The sequence below is a fragment of the Echeneis naucrates genome, chromosome 20, assembly GCF_900963305.1.
Source record: "Echeneis naucrates chromosome 20, fEcheNa1.1, whole genome shotgun sequence".
Classification (NCBI taxonomy): domain Eukaryota; kingdom Metazoa; phylum Chordata; class Actinopteri; order Carangiformes; family Echeneidae; genus Echeneis; species Echeneis naucrates.
The window spans coordinates 57,483-75,383 of NC_042530.1; the positions used below are offsets into that span (position 1 = coordinate 57,483).

At 42.5% G+C, this 17,901-nt stretch overlaps 3 protein-coding genes across 8 annotated transcripts; 2 read left to right on the forward strand and 1 right to left on the reverse strand.

Moving 5' to 3' along the window:
* Positions 1–291: 291 nt before the first annotated feature.
* On the reverse strand, positions 292–6,382 carry gcm2 (glial cells missing transcription factor 2). Its single transcript, XM_029529076.1, has 8 exons — positions 5,711–6,382; positions 3,053–3,116; positions 2,744–2,932; positions 2,555–2,667; positions 2,173–2,298; positions 1,830–2,086; positions 1,434–1,671; positions 292–1,184 (listed from the first exon to the last, which is right to left on the reverse strand). The coding sequence occupies exons 1-8, from the start codon at positions 5,801–5,803 to the stop codon at positions 870–872; spliced, it is 1,395 nt and encodes a 464-aa protein (XP_029384936.1). The 5' UTR covers positions 5,804–6,382; the 3' UTR covers positions 292–869.
* Positions 6,383–6,646: 264 nt separating this feature from the next.
* LOC115060921 (synaptonemal complex protein 2-like) lies at positions 6,647–8,150 on the forward strand. Of its 2 annotated transcripts, XM_029529078.1 has the most exons (4): positions 6,647–6,781; positions 7,338–7,457; positions 7,534–7,644; positions 7,737–8,150. In XM_029529078.1, exons 1-4 carry the CDS (start codon positions 6,779–6,781, stop codon positions 7,869–7,871), a joined length of 369 nt encoding a protein of 122 aa, XP_029384938.1. In that variant the 5' UTR covers positions 6,647–6,778; the 3' UTR covers positions 7,872–8,150. The 2 variants fall into 2 exon arrangements, with proteins under 2 accessions (XP_029384938.1, XP_029384937.1); XM_029529077.1 differs by lacking the exon at positions 6,647–6,781 and having other exon boundaries at positions 7,160–7,457.
* Positions 8,151–8,967: 817 nt separating this feature from the next.
* LOC115060690 (guanine nucleotide-binding protein G(olf) subunit alpha-like) lies at positions 8,968–17,276 on the forward strand. 5 transcript variants are annotated; one of them, XR_003842274.1, is made up of 20 exons: positions 8,968–9,008; positions 9,094–9,182; positions 9,289–9,323; positions 9,480–9,622; positions 9,695–9,872; positions 9,948–10,040; positions 10,150–10,222; positions 10,310–10,452; positions 10,522–10,645; positions 10,736–10,785; positions 10,849–10,918; positions 11,018–11,094; positions 11,166–11,205; positions 11,306–11,398; positions 11,482–11,651; positions 11,726–11,820; positions 11,926–12,025; positions 12,264–12,322; positions 12,421–12,858; positions 13,236–13,320. XR_003842274.1 is itself a non-coding variant. In XM_029528713.1 (14 exons), exons 3-14 carry the CDS (start codon positions 13,443–13,445, stop codon positions 16,779–16,781), a joined length of 1,137 nt encoding a protein of 378 aa, XP_029384573.1. In that variant the 5' UTR covers positions 12,478–12,858; positions 13,236–13,354; positions 13,438–13,442; the 3' UTR covers positions 16,782–17,276. The 5 variants fall into 5 exon arrangements, 1 of the variants encoding a protein (XP_029384573.1); XR_003842272.1 differs by having other exon boundaries at positions 10,310–10,645; XR_003842273.1 differs by having other exon boundaries at positions 10,310–10,645; positions 12,710–12,858.
* Positions 17,277–17,901: the final 625 nt, after the last annotated feature.

The window sequence follows — 17,901 nt, forward strand, 5'->3', positions numbered from 1 at the left end:
ATACAATTAACTCATAAACATACAGGACTGATCCAGAGACATTCTGATTGGCTGTGACATTACCTACCGGAACCAATAGGAGCGTCTGATGTAAGGTCATGACTCTAGACGTCACTATCAAAGATGGAGGATGAAAATGGACCGATAAACACACAAAAGAAGTCAGACTGATCCAGATCAGCTAATTCTGTTCCAGGAGGAAACAGGAAGAACCATCAGAGAGCGGCTGATGGAGAAGGAGACTCCTCCTGGACTGACAGTTCAAGACAATAAATCAATTTGCTCCAAACAGACTTTAAAGACTTTTATTCTTCAACAGTTTGTCTCATCTAGCTATTAATTCAGAAGCAGAGACAATCCAGTCCACCTCAGTCCACTTCAGGTTCTGTACAGTTCTAACTGGTTCAATAAATAACAACAGGAACATGCACAATGATTCTGACATTTATTAATTCAGTCCTTTTTGCAAACTCTCAAACATTTTTCATGTTTTGTTGAAGCTTTCAACCACATCACATGGTCTTCCTCAACAAACAGAGCTGCTTGGTTCAAGTGGTAACCTCACTTAACCACCTCTGAGTGTCCTGAAAGTAGGTGAGTTGGAAGATTTAGCTAAAATTTAGTTCCTAAATTTTAAAAATCTTTTCAACGAACATCAAAGTACAGGAGCATTCATCTACAGGAACCTTATTCTATGGGAAAACAGGAGTTGAAGTGTGTTTAATCTTTTTCATGGATGAAAAGTTCTGTTGTCTGTTGATGATCCGCATCTGAAGTTCACCTGATTCATGGGTTATTTATACAGATACAGAATCTGCAGTAGTAGCAGTGACAGCTGTGCCAATGCCGGTGGGGGAGGCAGCGCTCAGTCAGTAGTCGTCGTACCGGTATGTGTTGGGGTAGGCATAACGGTAGTCGTAACTGTCGGCCCGTTCTGTTTTGGTCTGCAGAGCTTCAGGCTGAAATGACAGCGACTTGATTACTCCACCTGACTCCTCAGTCACTTTCACCTCGGTGGAATATGAGGACGAGGAAGGGTCGTCCAGCAGGGTGGAGCAGCCAGGAAGTCCTGGGGCTTTGGGTGGAGCACATGGCGGGTAAGACGGGAGGCCGGCTGGAGGTTTGGGACAGGACTGATAGGGAGGAAGTGCCGCAGGAGGCTTGGGACAGGGTTGATAGGAGACCTGAGGAGGACCAGGGCTTGTGTTAGTGTGTCAAGAAGGTTAATGCCTGACTCTCTGTTTTTGTTTTACACCTGACCTGGACACCTGATGTCTGCCAGCCAATGAGAAGGGAGAACAGACCCCAGGTGTAAGGTCATTTCTGAAGACAATAAAATACATGAGGCACCTGTGACCGGACCATCTCACTGCCTGACAGAAGCTAGTTTGGAAATCAAGTTTCTGTCTTTGGACTTGACAAACTCAGCTCACCTTGGTTGTTGTGGTAATGATGGTTTGCAGTGCGGCTGGTGACCCCGGAGTGTTGCCAGGGTAACGGCAGGGATACTCCGCACTGTAATAATGGTGGTTGTCGCTGTAGGGAGTGGAGCCCTTCAGCAGTTCTTTCCAGCCAGGAGGAGGTTTGGTTTGAGGGTCAAAAGAGGACGACGAGGACAGAGGAGCTGACGATGAAGACGAGGAGGAGGAGGAACCCAAGACTGGAGCTACCCTGCACCAAAACAATAATCTGGTTCAGATCTGTTTTGACTGTTAGTATGTAGTTTGCAGTGTACTCAGAATCTGTTTTAGACCGGGACTTGGCTTTAACCTGGTCCTGTTCAGGGTGGTGTTTACCAGGATCTGGTCTGGATTGTATGTAAAGCTGACCTGGGGTCACAGAGGTCAGAGGTTACAGGATATGAAGGTGAGGTCAGGTATCCTTGGAACTCATAGCCAGGTCTGCCCATGTAGAGCCTGGGGTTGGCTGGTTTCTGAATTGTGGGTGGGGTCTCTCCCAGTGCACTGTGGGAGTTGTAGTAAGACTCTGGGCTCTGGAATGCTTGATAATGCTGTGGGAAGTTTGGTTCAATGAAGGAAATCCTATCCGCTGGTTCAACGCAGGAAAGGAGAGCAGGTCCCAAAGTCTAGAGCAGTGAGGAGCAAAAAATAAACAACAAACAAACAACACCAACATTAAAAACTGCTGATGGTGTTTATTGGCACAGCTGACCTGAGTTTCAATCAGTCGTCTTTTGGGCGTGAATTGAGGTGAGGTGACTCGTCTCTTCACTGAACTTCTTCTAGCTTCAGTCTCAGACTTGGATTCTGGTCTTGGATGGTCATGGACCCCTTTAGCCTGGAGGAGCACCACAAATACATCAACCATGAATATCATAACAGTCACAAGCAAGATCAATCACAGAGGATCGACCAACTGGCCTTCTTTTTAGTCCTGTTTAGTCAAGCAGGATCTAGTTCAGACTATTTCACTCCTGCAAAATCTGAAACATATTTAAATGTGTTTCATCTGGTTTTACAAGATGTTCGGTCCAGATGTGGTTCGAACAGGTTTAGCAGGTTAGCCCATGTGATGAGCAGGGGAAGGGGGATACCTGGAAGAAGATTGCCTTTCCATCAACTCTCCAGAAGTTGGTGACAGGGTAACCGCTGTGACCACGGCACGGCAACAGCTCCAGACCAGCGTTACAGCTCGGACACAGTTTCTCTGAAACACAGAGTCCAGTCTGATGAGGATCAGCTCAGCTGCAGCTTCTGCAAGTTTTTGTTTGAGATTTTCTTACTCTGCTGTTTCTGCCGGGCTTTGTCACAAATGGCAGGGCGCAGCTGGAGTCTGGATCCGTCAGGCAGCGTGCAGCCTCGTGAACAGACCACTACCCCAAGACACGACTTCTTTAGGATCTGACAATTGTGGTTGTTGGTGTTTCTCATTGCCCAGCCAGACAGGTGCCGCTGAGCATTCTTATCTTCAGCTGAAAACAAAGACCACAACTTAGCTGGCGATTTTAGCTGTTAGCCTGAGCCCAAATAAAAAGTGGTCTGAGCAGAACAGTTTTCCTTGAACGGATTTAATGGTAGAACTTGTTTCTCACCACTGTAGATGTACCGAACATAACCGTCTGTCCACTCCTGGAACACGTCAAACTGCTTCGTGTCCTTCAGACAGACAGATGAAGATCAGAAGATGACCTGAACTGTTTTATTTGAGGACTGATCAGAAGACCCACGGGAGGATTTATGTTCATCAATCACATTTGATAATAATATTAAATGATTCTCTAAGTTTCTGTCAATGTCACATCATACATGTACGTATGTTTATACTACATGTTCATAATTAAATGATTGTATATGAACAGTATTTCAAGGAGAAGGAGGAGCATCCACCTGGAGACGACATGTTCATCTGACAGACTTCTGTTTGTTTTGTGAGTCAGAAAAACATCCTATTACTCAGCTATTACTGTTAAGGTGAGGGGTTAGACTAGGATTATAGACTTTATTGTTGCTATATAGAAATAGATATTATAAAGACATATGTTTTATGTTGCCATTAAAAACTTTAAAACAAGCAGACAGATACACTTGGATAGACTGTCTTTATTGAAAATACCCCCCAAAAATTGGGGGAGGATTCTGAATGCAGAACTGTTATTTTGCGGTTTCTTTGTTTATGACTGCATTAATTTTATTTAAATATATTTGACAGTCAGAAGTTTCAGGTTAAATTAGTTGCAGTTTCAAATATTTTTTTAGACTGTAGAAACATTGAAGTAAAGAGTTCACAGGATGAAATTTATTAATGAGTGATTAGTGAAGTGAAATTTTTGTACAGTTTTTGGTTATTTAAAAAAATAGAAATAGATTTGGTCGAAATAAATGTGGAGCAAGGCCTTTAAACAAACACTAGATATTTTTAGTATTTAAGAGCTCAATTATATAATAATGACATTTCCTGTAAATTCTGGATATGTTGTTTTTCTACATGAATAATCAAATGTTAAAAATAAGTTATTAATGAGTGTGACAGCTGATCCGGATCAGCTGTGACGGCAGAAACTCTTTACTTTATGTTTTGGTTTAACTGAAAACAAAAATATGAAAACCAGTTTTTACTGTTTGAGCAACAACATAGTCAAAAAGCTGAATCAGCAAAGTCCCACAACATAAAACACAAATACAACCTTCACCCAACCTTCAAATAACCTGACAAACCTTCAGTCTAACGAAAGTGTTGAACATGTGATGGTTTTTCATTCATTTGAATGCAATTTGAACAGAAACTTATTGCAGTTCATTATTAAAAAAATTTGTGATGAAACTTACTCGTTAAGTGCGGATTACTAAAAAAATATAAATAAAACCACCAAAATATGAATTATTGTTTCTTTTCACATCAGCTTTCTTTATTTCCATTTAGTTCTAAATGAATGACGTATTTGTTTTTCTAGTTGCTATTTTTTTTTCTTTTGTTTTTCTTTTGTTGTTTTTTTCTGTAGTGTAATTTATAGATAGGGTGCACAATTTTTGTTAAATATTTTTGGGGCATTTTATTTCTTATTTCAAACAGGAAGACAGGCCGAATGGAAATTGACCTGAGCCGGACACTTCGAAAACAACTCAGCCACATAATGAATGTATTATTATCATTGTCATTAACGATCTAGATATATCATTAATTCCAGAAATATAAATTAAGAGCTGCATTGTAATATTCAGGAAGTGTTTTAGAGTAAATAACGCAAATGACTAAATACATTCGAATAAAACAGATCTACTGTGATCTACTGTGTTTGGTTAAATTATTGATTGCTCTTTAAAAAGCAATGATGTTTAATTGATTAAAGTACACAGAAAATAAATAAATTGTTCCTCTGATTAAAACAGTAAAAGGCCCCAGTTTTTGCATGCAATAAAAAAGGCGTACTACTGCAGATTCAGTATCTGAAACATCAAATTGTTTCAGAGATGAAGTTTTATCCACACAAACATATCGATAAAAAATCGAACTTGAGCATTAATTTGTTGTTGACAGATGAACATTACTGCTGGAACAGAAATTTCGTTCAGTTGAATCAAGTAATAAACATATTTGACTGGTTATCTATTTATTTGAATCCTGATCCACATTCTTCATCATCACGCAGTTAGTTTCCTTCGGCGGGAAATGTCTTGAACCGAATTTATTTCTGTGCCATAAAATAATTATACATTTATATACTCCGTCATCGTAGAAATGTCACAGATGTTCGGATGTGTGTGATCAACAGGCGGTTCGTGATTATTGGCTGATTTACTGCCCCTTCGTTTTATATAAAAACGTTTTATTTTGGCATCAAATCCTGTTTAAATAATTCTGCCGACCTGGAAATTACCTTGATTTTTTTTTGTCCATTTCATTTGCTCTTTTGATTCCGAAACAGATTTGTTATATATATATGTGTGTGTGTGTGTAAACGAGCTTCTAAGCAAACTCTGTTAGATTTTCTTCTGATTTAAAGATCATCTTCAATCAATTTGATTTGATTGTGTCAAGTGGAAATTTCTTAAATCCTGAAATTTTCATCGGCTTGAAAGATACGTAACTTGATTTACTGATCAGTGTTTAATGTGAAGGATTGAATCCTGAAGAAAATTTATGTTTAATAAATCTATAAACTTGATCAAGCTGATCGCGGTCCGCACTCGGTCGGCTCAAGATGATTTCAGTTCAGTTGAAGTCCGGTATGGATCAGTTATTGATCAGTTACCTGCGGCAGTTTGGGGTCGTTGATGTCCCAAGTCAGCTTCATCCCGACTGAACACACACAGTCCGCCTCTTCCCGTTCCTCTGCTCGGGACATCCTCCTGGTCCAAGTCCTGGTCCCTCTGCTGCTGGTTCTGACCTGGACCCTTCAGAAACCTGTTAAACCTCCAGATTCAATTGCGATCCTGAACCGTTTCGTATTAGAACCCGGTCCAGATACGAACCCAAAGGCCACGAAACAAGAGTCTAATATAAAAAAAAAAAAGTTTTAATCTGAAACAGTTTCTCAGAGTTTTAAGAAAACGTTAAAATCCCGCGCGACTTCTCCTGTCCTGACGGCGCGTGCAGCTACGCTGAAACTCAGGCAGAAATGACCGGGACAGGTGAGACAGTCACGCGCCTCCGAGAGGAGAGAGGAGGAGTTGGGGGGTGACAAGCATCATTTCTGATGCTTGTCATGCTTGTCTGAATGATGTTAAATATCGTGTGTTCATAGTAGACTTTTCTCCTTCATGTTGTGTTAATGTTATGCATTTATTGTGTTTGTGTTGTGTTAATACTGTTTATTACCTGTCTTCATGTCGTGTTACTATAATACATTATTTGTGTTCATGTTGTATTAATATCACACATTTGTTGTGTATATATTATAAAAACGTTGTTTTAATATTATATTTTTCTTGTTAATGTTGTTAATATAATCAAATACTTGTGTTCCTGTTGTGTTAATATATCAGTTTTGTTCATGTTGTTGTATTACTGTGTGTATTCTTACCTGTTCGTGCGTCTGTGTGTTGCATAAACATTTCAGTATTTCTCCCAAAACAAACAAACTCATTTGTCATCAATTAGAGGACAAGAAAACTGAGACACACACACACACACACACACACACACAGACTCATATACAGAGTTCAGGTTTTTTTGAGGGTAAATCGCACGGAGATCCTTCCGCCTGTGTGGGTACTATTTTCTCTCTCCGCTGTTGCCGCGCGGCCTCGACGCGCTAATGAGTTAATTAGCGGCAGCTGTGCGCGTGGCCGACACACTGACAGCAGAGGAGGGAGACACGATGGTAAAAGGGCTCTTTTTGTTGTGTTGTGTTGTTTGTGTGTTTTTCCTCGTTGATCCGGGCCCCTGAGGGCAAACTGTTGGCTGCGTTTCTGAACCGGAAATAACGCAATAGGAAGAAACGATGACGTTACTGGGAGTTCAGGTGTGAGCAGGTTAACTCTGAAGGTGTCTCTGTTATTCTTTTCACCCTTTCTTTAACACCGGGCGGGCTGCTGCGCCCCCTGCTGTCCGCCTGCAGGAACTGATCCCAACAAAAGGGTCCAGGTCCACATCAGGTTCAAGTCACGTCCAGCAGCTGATTTTTGTTTACTGACAAAAATTGAAACATTAGAAGAATGACGTTTTTAGTTTTAGCTTTCACAACATGAAATGTGACTAAACAGTGGAAGACCTGAAATAAGTTCACATGCAACCAAAAAGCTGAGGAGTGATATTAGTTTCTGGAAGTGGGTGTGTCCTAATCATCAATATCTGAGATGATACAAGTCTTCACCATAAGCATCCATTGGACCCGTGGCCCAGTGGTTACTGTGGTTCAGTGGATGTCAACCCCTCAGTTTCAGGTCCTGATGGAGGACTGTCTTGAGCGTGGAGACTCCTGTGATCTGGCCTCTGTTTTGAAGGATGAAGGACTGACGATTTCCACTCTAACCAAACTGGATCAAGTCGTTACCAAGGTAATCGGTACCAGGACGTCATCATGCTGAGAGTGTTTATCCATGTTGTGTGATGTGTGTTTTGTGTTGTGTGCAGAACCTATGTGGGTCTGTGTTCAGCAGAGTCCAGGTTGTATTGAAGTGTTTGCAGATGTTGGAGAACAGAGACGAGCTGCAGACTCTGCTGGAACTTGGACTGACGGCCAAGGTTGACTAAAAAACAGCAAACGGCTTTGTCTTTATTTTCTTATTTATGTTGTCATTTAATGACGATGTGTTGTTTGTTTGTTGTTTGTGTAGGTGGTGTTTTGGTTCGAAGCTGTGCGTGACCTGCTGACCTCTGACCCCCATAAAAGCTCTGCCCCTTTGTTCAGCCTAACGGAGGAGTTCTATGACTACTTCCTGGTTAGGAGAATGCTGGGAAGTCTCTTTTAGCCAATGATGACTAATGTTGTGCAAGTTACTGTGGAAATGTAGTCACATTATGGATTACTCTAAAAAGTAATCAAATTACTGTATTATTATAACTTAATTTTAGAAATAATTTTTGACATAAAAAGTCACTCTCCTAGTTACCTCCTCCCCACTGCTGCAAAATAGGGCCAACCTGTTTATTGGTGACAGACATTTTATTGGGAAATACGTATTCCATCTGACAGCAAAATAAAGATATTCTCTACGAACTTTTTAACACAAACTATTAAAACTGTTTGCTTTAATACTCTAAGAAAATAAACAATGCCAATCTTTACTAGTATAAGCAGAACCCGCAGCATTGCTCTCTGTATTTTTCCCATTTTTTAATTTTTTTTTTATTTTTTGTGTTACATTGCTGTGCTGCTCTTTGAGATGTTTGAGACAAACCTCAATAGTGACTCACCCTCCAACAGTTGAAAGTGAATAAGTCTTCTCCCTCCATGTTTTTTAGCTGTGGCACCAATGTTGACTTTAATTCACGCCTGTGAATGACATAATCTCCCTGAGACCTTGGCATTAAAAAAATCTTCTTACAGTCTGCAGTCCATATAAATAACCTGCTGTTGGCAGTATCGTACTTGGACTCCAACTTCTGATCTAATTTCTGTTTGAAAATTGTAACATGCTAAGTTACTAAAAAGTAATTAGATTACAGTAATGTTACTTTGTAGTGAGTCCTGATCAGCATTACTGCCCAACATGATGAGTCTTTATCACTGTTCTGGGCCAGGACCAGAGGTCCAGTCTGTCTTCGTCTCTCTCGCTGTCTTTCTTTTGCCCTAACCCTAACCCTTTTTCTCTACCTGTCTTTGTTTCACCCTTTGCCTGTCTTTCGTTCTCTCTCTTTGCCTGTCGCTTTGTCTTCCACTGTTTTAATCTGTCTGTCTACCTTTCTTTCAGCTGCTGGGTCAGACATCTCTACCAGGTTTGTTCTACATTTTGTTACAATAATTTCAAATCACAATTGATTTAGTTTCACTGTGTTGGTTTCTAAACTCACCTGTCTGTCTTTAAGTCAACCAGCTGTCTGTGCTTCTTCTTCACTTGGCTCAGTTTTGTCTCGAAGTAGAAATCCACTTTCCGCTGAGACTGGAGGTAACCATGGCAACAAGACACCCAATTCATCCACTGTTTCTTAATGGTCTATCCTGGTTTCTGACGGTCAGTCCTCTGCTCCCAGGCCATCAGAACCTTTAACAGTATTCTGGAGTCCCTGAGACGAGAGCAGCGGAGACTGATCCAGAAAGACTGGAGCCAGAACCAGATTCTGTAAATCCAAAACCCAGACTGTTCGAATGAGAAGCCCGATTGTTAAATTCTTGTATCTTGTCTTATCTTTTTCCACACTGTGTGAAAATGTCTGTCTGTCTGACAGGTCACAGGTCGCAGGAGCAGTCCTAATAGTTGGAGGTGAGTGCTGTCACCTCAACAAGCCGAAGGTTCAATCAGATGATTGTCTGAAGACAATTCCTCAGATGTCAGTCGGACATTTGGAGGGCAGGACTAGAACCAGGTGTCCATATTTGTAGTTCTGACTGTTGTTGTTGTTGTTGTTGTTGTTGTTAGACTATGAGCTCCAGGTCAGCCTTTGTGAGGCTCTGTGCCGCTTGACACCCAGAAGGGATCGACAACAGAGAGCCAATCAGTGGTTCTCCAGCTGTGATATCAGTGACGCCTTCTGTGACATCAGAGATGCAGACTTTGAGGTGGTGAGTGTCTCATGTCTGTCTGAACACCTGTCTGTTTGAACACCTGTCTGTCTTACCTGTCTTATTCTCCAGGACTGCAGACGTTTCCTGAACTTTGTCAATTGTTACCACGGCAACCAGAGGAGGTCATTTTATCTTAATTACATTATTTTATCAGCTCTGATAAACAGAGCTGATGACTGACACCTGTGCTTTGTTTGTCAGGGTATACACCATCCCCTGCCTCAAAGCATTCCTGGACTCCACTGAGGTAAAAAAAAAAAAAAAACTTCACTCATTTAAATAAAAAAAGTCATCACACGTTCACGTTCTGTCTTTCTTCCAGGTGTTTCGACCAAAAGATGACAAACTGGATGAGTTCTGGATCGATTTCAATGTTGGATCAGGATGTGTGAGCTTCTTCATCGACGACCTGCAGGTACCATGGTGCATTACACTGGACCACACTCGACAGCATCTGAAGAAGTGCATGTGTGGTTCTCTTTGTGTCTCTTTTTTTCCCCACTGTGTCTGTGTGTGTATTACAGGGCTTCCTGTGGGGTTCCCTCCACCTGCTCAGGGAGGATGTGGATCAGTTCAGTCTCCAGGTTGAACATGATGGTCAGTTCCCTTCTTCACCTTTATCATCAGCTAGTTAGGTGTGACTCACCTGGATCAGACAATGATGACCACTGTGTGTGTTCCCAGGATGCACTGGGGCACAAATGATCCTTAGTATCCACCTGAAGAATCCTGTGATGCACCAGGGCATTAGAGGTCACACAGTGGAGCTGCGATTCAACTGTGAATATGAGAGACTGCTGGAGGAGGCTGCAGAGAGAGTTTTCATGGTACCTGTCTGTCTGCTTCCCTGTCTGTCAGCTCACCTGTCTGCCTGTTCACCTGCCTGTGTCTTCCAGAGAGCAAAGAGCTCCCCCAGTGTTCCAGACTCTGCTGGAGCAGTCCGGGTTTCTCCCCCTGCTGATAGACAGGACAGTCAGTCCTACAGCAGGAAGAAAGTTCAGCTGAAGAGTCAGCTGAAGGGTGAGTGACCCTCCATGTTTATGACCAATCACAACCCAGCACAGCACCCACAACCAGTGTTAGAAAAAAATAACTGTGTGTTTGCTTTAGTTTTGCCTCTGTCATCTCCGAGCAGTGAAGACGACGCCGCTGTAACAAAGGTACAAACACTTTTGCCATGAACAGGTAACAACAACTTTAACAACTAATTTTCACCGTTTCAGACTCCAAGAAGAAGCCAGGCTGAACTTCTGTTTGATCACCTGAGACACTCGACCCCCATCTACGACTCAGGTCTGTAACCAGTCTGCATTAGCTCTGGACGCTGGATCTGATCTGGATCGGGATCCAGAACTCTGTCATGCATGCTGTCTGATTGTTTTCTTCTCTCAGGTGTTCTTGTGGGGGCAGAGCTACAGATTTCCCAGGAACACACAGAGGAGTTTGGAGGAAGCAGTTCTTCACACCAGGTACCTCTGTCGTCTGTATTCTTCTGGACGTTGTCAGCCATTTCCTGTTTCTCACCAGTGTTCTCTTTCAGGAAGTCATCAGCTGTGACAGGAAGAGAGCTGCAGATTCAGGTCATTCACTTCCTCCTTTCTGTCAGAGGTTCTTCTTGGGGAAGTTGATTTTGCAGATGATGCTGATCTAATAAACTAATTGTTCTCTTTCTGTATGAAGGTTACCTGTCAGGACTGACTGAGGGTGTATCAGCCCACAGGAGGAAGGTGGAACTTCAGCCTGAAAGAGAGGAGTCAAATTCATCAGTGACAGGTAATTTATCATTGATTCCTTTTATTTTTAGTTGACTTTTGACTAAAAGTTCATGTCTGAACTGATTGTCCTGCTCACTGAAGGACTGGATGCATCTGAGGGAAAGGAGGGGCTACTCTGCAAAGGGGCGGGGCCATGTGTAATGACTGAGGAACCTGTCAATAAGTCAGAGGCAGAGCCAGAAACAGACTTGACCTCAGGAATCACAGAAGCCTTCAAAACTTTCAAAACACAACTGGAGGAGCATTTCACTGTGAGTGAGCTCATTCTAGTTATTGATTATTCATTCTGATTATTGGCATTATTTGATAAAGTCTAATTTTCCAGAGCTGCTGGCAGAAGGTGGAGAGAGAAGTGCTTCTGTCTCTGAACAAGTGTCAGCAACATGTCACAGCGCTGCTCAAAACTGTCCATCAACACAGGTACAACCCCTTATAAACCTGTCTATTAACACAGGTACACCCCCCATATCCATCTGTCAGATAATAACTGGAAGTGGACCCTCCGATATTTCCTTGTGTTTGTAGATTGTTGCTGCTGCAGGAGTTTGAAAACAGCGTCACTGATCAGCTGAACAAACTGGAGGAGAACACCACAAACCTGAATGCCATTAACACACAGCTCTTGGTAGAGTGACAACACTGTGATACGACTGTCATATGTTGGTGACACAAAAAGCTCTCTGTTGTAAAGCCTGAGTTTTGCTCTCAATAGTCAGAAAACTGAGCAGAGCCTCTATGTTGAGTCAAAGTCGTAGTACTTAGACAATAGAATCTGGAGGAAAATCAGAATATCTTGAGTCTTTTTAGTGTGATGGGGCCAGGTTCCAGTGTCATAACTGGTTTTGTCCCTATTTGTCTTCCAGATTTTTTTCCAGTCTGAGATCCAGAGACTGAACTCCTTCAGTGACGAACACATGCAGAGGTCAGTGACACAAAATTCTGTTGAGGTCTGGACCATAATCTGCATTTGAATGTGACCTCAATTTAAGTCTACAGGCCTCCTGGTCTTTTTTGCTTTAGGTTGAAGTGTTTGGAGAAGGGAGAAGGGAATCCATCTAGCCACTGAAGGAGGGAGGAACTTGTCCAATCAGGAGACAACAGATTAGATTGATGATCTGTTTTCAGATTCAGATATTTGTGTTTTGATGTTATAAATTGTGTTTAAATATTTGACTGATCAAATAAAGTCACACAGCAGAAAACAGTCAGTCTATTATTTATCAACTGCACCAGCCAGTTACCATGGTGATGATTAGTTTACTGTGACAAGACCACGAAGTGGAAACTAACAGAGATTTCTCTGTGACAGACTTGTCATCTGTGTGACCAGAAAAAGGGGTTAGACCACCAAGACCACTACCTCCTGCTCCAGAGTCAGCTCTGGTCCAGCACAATCCAGACCAAAACCAGGAGATACTGACAATAAAGTTTGTTTGTGGATCTACAGTTGGTTGTCAGGTAGCAAAGTGACACTAGAGAAAAACTGAAATCCCCCAAAGAAAACTTTGAAACTACTAATGAGAGAGAGAGAGAGAGAGAGAGAGAGAGAGAGAGAGAGAGAGAGGAGAGAGAGAGAGAGAGAGAGAGAGAGAGAGAGAGAGAGAGAGAGAGAGAGAGGAGAGAGAGAGAGAGAGAGAGAGAGAGAGAGAGAGAGAGAGAGAGAGAGAGAGAGAGAGAGAGAGAGAGAGAGAGAGAGAGAGAGAGAGAGAGAGAGAGAGAGAGAGAGAGAGAGAGAGAGAGAGAGAGAGAGAGAGATAGATTTTCATTTTATGAAAAGAAGAAAAAGCTGACTACCTGCTCTGAATCTGGACCTGATCTACACTTTGACTGATCAGGTCTGGATCACTGCCAGACCAGAGATGCTGATTGGTTTTCCTTGCTGGACTTGGATGGAACCCTGAGAGGCAGAGTGAAGGGCCGATCCAGACCTGCTGAGACGTAAAACCAGCTCCAGGTCAGCTGCTGAATGTGAGGTTTACTGGGTCTAGACCGGTTTACTGGTGTCAGCTGGTTCCTCACTGGTTTGTGTGTGTTCAGTGGAGATGGGTTGTCTGGGAGGGAAGACGGAGGAAGAACGACTGGATGAAAAAGCAAAGCGAGAAGCTAACAAGAAGATCGAGAGGCAGCTGCAGAAAGAGAGACAGGCTTATAAAGCTACACACAGACTGTTACTGCTGGGTGAGGCACCTGTCTGTCTCTCAAACTGCCTTTCGACCTGTCTACTTGTCTAACTGCCTGTCTGTCTGCAGGTGCAGGAGAATCTGGTAAAAGCACCATCGTGAAGCAGATGAGGATTCTTCACGTTGACGGCTTCAACGCTGAGTGAGTTTGATTAGAATCAGTTACACTCAGGTGAGAGAAGGGAGACAGGTGTCATGGGTTTTTTTTTGTCATTATTTCTGGTTGTTTGCCTCTCATTGTTGTTTGTTTCTGGTTAAATTTTTTTTTCTCCATTTTTTGTTTCCTGATAACGACAACTGAGTGAGGTTGTTTGTTTTCCAGAGAGAAGCAGCAGAAGACTCAGGATATCAGGAAGAATGTGAAGGATGCTATTGTGGTAGGTCAGACAGAGTCATGTGATAGAGGGGCACAACCTCAATATCCAATCAGAAAGTTTGTTTTCATTTCAGACCATTGTGTCGGCTATGAGCATGTTGACTCCACCCATTCCTATTGGTAACCCTGGCAACCAGTTCAGAGTCGACTACATCAAGAGCATCGCTCCACTGTCTGACTTTGAATATACAGAGGTAACACACACGCCACAGAGTCTTTTCTTTATTGATTGATCTAAGTGTTGTGAGGTCAGAAACAGCTGATTGATCCAAACTACAATTAACCACCAAGTAAGTGCAGCAGGAACTTCCCATCCTGTGTCACCTGTCAGTCACCCTCAGGGGTGTGGCCTGGTCATGTGACTTTAGTTACCAGGATAAAACAGTTGAGCTGGACTTTTAAAACTATACCAGGAGATCTGCCTGTTTGTTTTAATGATGTTAATGACATGATGTAATGAGTTAACGAGGGACTGAAACCACAGGAGACACACGCACACATATCTGAAAGTGTTTGTCACCTGAGGCCTCATTATCCAAACATCTTCAGGCTCTGAGGACAACAGAGACAAAACAAATGTCTTCCTGTGTCTTCTCCAGTTCACAGTTTTGTTTTTTCGCCCTCTTGGCTGATTGGTCAACAAAAGACATTAGTCACTCTCATCCAATTAGGCTACACTCAGTATTCACCTAGCAGAACCTGTGTGACTGCCTATCAATCAATCGATCAGACTTTATCAGTCCAGGTCTGAGCTGGACTTCAAATATTCATGTACAGATTGGTTCGTTTCCGGCCTGAAGCCTCTCTTTGTGGAGTTGGGAAGTTCTTCCTGTGGGTTTTCTTGCTTACTCCCACAGTTCAAGCATCTTCATTGATGCCTCTAAACTCCCCATGGGCCAGAGTGTGAGTCTGACTGCTTATTTGTCTCTATGTGTCCCTTTGCAGTGGACAGGCCACCTGTCAAGGGTGGACAACCATGTGGGGCAAGCCAAGATTGGCTCCAGGTTCAGAAGGTGGAGCCTTTCGGGGACCCAATAAGAACCTCATACTTTCTCTCCCTCTCTGTCTGTCAGGAGTTCTTCGAGCATGCTCAGAAGCTGTGGGAAGACGATGGTGTGAAGGCTTGTTTCGAACGTTCCAATGAATATCAGTTGATCGACTGTGCTCAATAGTAGGAACATAGACACACTGACACATACACTGGCTGAAAAGGATGGTTTCGCATGATGCTCCATGTACACCTGTATCAGACCTGTGTCTGTTGCAGTTTCCTGGACCGGTTGGGCTCTGTCAGGAAGATGGACTACACACCGACTGACCAGGTAACAAGCTGACATTTGCAGCATACATGAGGGCTCACCTGCTCCAGGCTAACGGTGAAGACATTTTTCTCTTCTACTGCAGGATTTGTTGCGCTGCAGAGTTCTGACTTCAGGGATTTTTGAAACCAGGTTTCAAGTGGACAAGGTCAACTTCCAGTGAGTACTCCAGCTCTGCCCCAATTATCTGTTTCCTCTTCCTGACTGCTTCTTTTGAAAGTTGGGTCAAAATAAAAAATGTGTGTTGTCAGGTGAAGTTAGACCTGCCAGCTGTAGGTCTCAGTGCCTTTGAAACACTCAGGTCAGTGAGCGGCAGGCTAAGATCTTGCACACTGAACCTGTAGTAACAAGTTGTGTAGTTTCAGTATAACTAGACAACACCATCTGTGTCAGAAAGACTTGAAGTCAACTTCAGCTCCCAGGATACATTCCAGCATCCAGTCAGTTCTGGTGTGTCAGTGTTTGGGTCGGTATGTGACTGCTCTCTTTTTGTCAGCATGTTTGACGTTGGAGGGCAGAGGGATGAACGCAGAAAGTGGATCCAGTGCTTCAATGGTGAGGAAGTGACCCGAGGCAAGTTCAGTTCTCTATTCTGTTCTGTTCTCTGATCCCAAACTTTTCTCTGTCTCTGTGCAGATGTGACAGCCATTATCTTCGTAGCAGCCAGCAGCAGTTACAACATGGTCATCAGGGAGGACAACTCCACCAACCGGCTCCGAGAATCTCTAGACCTGTTCAGATCCATCTGGACCAACAGGTTCAGCACACGTTCAAATGGTCATCATCTCTGCTCTCTGATTGGTTGATGGTCATGCTATCTGCTCTGACTGGCTGCAGGTTTCTGAAGACCATCTCAGTGATCTTGTTCCTGAACAAACAGGATGTTCTGGCTGATAAAATTCTGGCAGGAAAATCTAAACTAGAGGATTATTTTCCCGAATACAACAACTACCAAGTTCCAGCTGATGGTACACAAACTAATACACATAAAAAAAAAACAACAACAATATACACTTTACACATGGTGATCGCATGATGTTACATGACGTCTGAGTCACTTCGTCATGTCATGGTTTTATTTCAGTAACTGATGCAGTGTTTCACTAAAACTTCATATAAAACCACCTGACGCACTCTGACCTCTGAGTGTTTCCAGCTGTTCCAGATGCTGATGAAGACCCCAGGGTGACCCGAGCAAAGTTCTTTATCAGAGACGAGTTCCTGGTAAGGACACTGTCACAACTCAAATCACAATACAACAAATGATCCTCCTCCTGTTCATTACCATTCTTCTGTTGCTTCCTGTTGTGACACTTAGTTTCATACTGATATGTTGTCTGTGTGATGTCACACTGTCAGAGGATCAGCACAGCAAGTGGTGATGGGAAACATTATTGTTATCCTCACTTTACCTGCGCCGTCGACACAGAGAACATCCGCCGTGTCTTCAATGACTGTCGTGACATCATCCAGCGGATGCACCTCCGGCAATATGAGCTGCTCTGATTAACCGCTGTGTCCCTCCGCCAATCATGGACAGAGACGCCAGCTAATCTAGGGGCTAATCTGATATCTAATCAATACCAATAGAATCTGGTATATATGTATCTTTTATATGATCCGTTATATCACATTTATCACAGCTGTTTTCAGTCCAATTTGGATGTTAGTGATTATCCATCAGGACACATTGGCCCATTCTGTTCTTCTGCCTGATGAGGGTTGTGGGTAGCAAAATTCTGATGTTGTTGCTACATCACATCTGTGTTCTGTGTGGAGAAGTTTAGAAAGATTAATTAGATGTATAGAAAACCTAAAAAGTAGAATCTAAATCAGATTTTTCATCTTTTGGAACTTGGAGTTAATTATATTTCCCCTGATTGGCTGATTCAGATTCCCTTCTATTTCTAAATTTAAATGAATGAATTATCAGTTGGATGTGAACATTTCGAACTTGTGTTTTCCTCATTGTAAGAAAGTGCTAATAAAGTTTTTACGTCTTGTTGAGTTGTGATTAATCTTCTTCAGGTTCCTTATAGTTGTGTAGTTATTGATCCCTGGCAGTGAAGCCTCAGTCTGCTCTGACTGATCCCCCAGGTGAGCCAACAGATTAATCTCTACAGACATTTCATGGGTTCAACCAGTTTTTAAAACGAGCTGAAAGTTTAAAAGATTTTTTGTGAGTGAATGAGATTGAAAGACCCTCGCTCAACCCACTCCACCACCAGAGCCCCTGAGAGTCAGTTTTTATTAAATTGATTATTAATGAGCTGGTCAGCGATCAAACTGCAGGTAAATTACAACCAGATAACACTCCAGAGTTTCCAATTTAATTTTAAATCTGAAGGTCTTAAAGTCTCACACTAAATTCAAATTGTGACCTAAAAGGCCTTAAAGGTCTAAAACTGAAATCTAAAATGTTGAATATAACATTTTTAATTCTCATGTTTAAAAAAAATACTCTAAATTATCACATTTGTTAATTTAAATAAATTTGCCTTCGAGGATCAGATCTGAGAGGTTGAACCAGGTGGAGTCAATTTAGTCTGACCCCCGTTGTTATGGTCTTCTCTGTGACAGTTCAGGTCTGAAAGCCTGAGGACCGGGACCGGGACCAGAGGGGTTC

Excerpts from the sequence above, each read along its gene's own strand:
- gcm2 (XM_029529076.1), bottom strand. The coding sequence starts at position 5,803 with ATGTCCCGAGCAGAGGAACGGGAAGAGGCGGACTGTGTGTGTTCAGTC. Across the intron at positions 3,117-5,710 it reads ACGACCCCAAACTGCCGCAG|GACACGAAGCAGTTTGACGT; the intron begins GTAACTGATCAA and ends GTCTGTCTGAAG. Across the intron at positions 2,668-2,743 it reads AGCCCGGCAGAAACAGCAGA|AGAAACTGTGTCCGAGCTGT; the intron begins GTAAGAAAATCT and ends TCTGTGTTTCAG.
- LOC115060921 (XM_029529077.1), top strand. The coding sequence starts at position 7,257 with ATGATACAAGTCTTCACCATAAGCATCCATTGGACCCGTGGCCCAGTG. Across the intron at positions 7,458-7,533 it reads TGGATCAAGTCGTTACCAAG|AACCTATGTGGGTCTGTGTT; the intron begins GTAATCGGTACC and ends TGTTGTGTGCAG. Across the intron at positions 7,645-7,736 it reads AACTTGGACTGACGGCCAAG|GTGGTGTTTTGGTTCGAAGC; the intron begins GTTGACTAAAAA and ends TTGTTTGTGTAG.
- LOC115060690 (XM_029528713.1), top strand. The coding sequence starts at position 13,443 with ATGGGTTGTCTGGGAGGGAAGACGGAGGAAGAACGACTGGATGAAAAA. Across the intron at positions 13,579-13,649 it reads ACACAGACTGTTACTGCTGG|GTGCAGGAGAATCTGGTAAA; the intron begins GTGAGGCACCTG and ends GTCTGTCTGCAG. Across the intron at positions 13,723-13,902 it reads GTTGACGGCTTCAACGCTGA|AGAGAAGCAGCAGAAGACTC; the intron begins GTGAGTTTGATT and ends TTTGTTTTCCAG.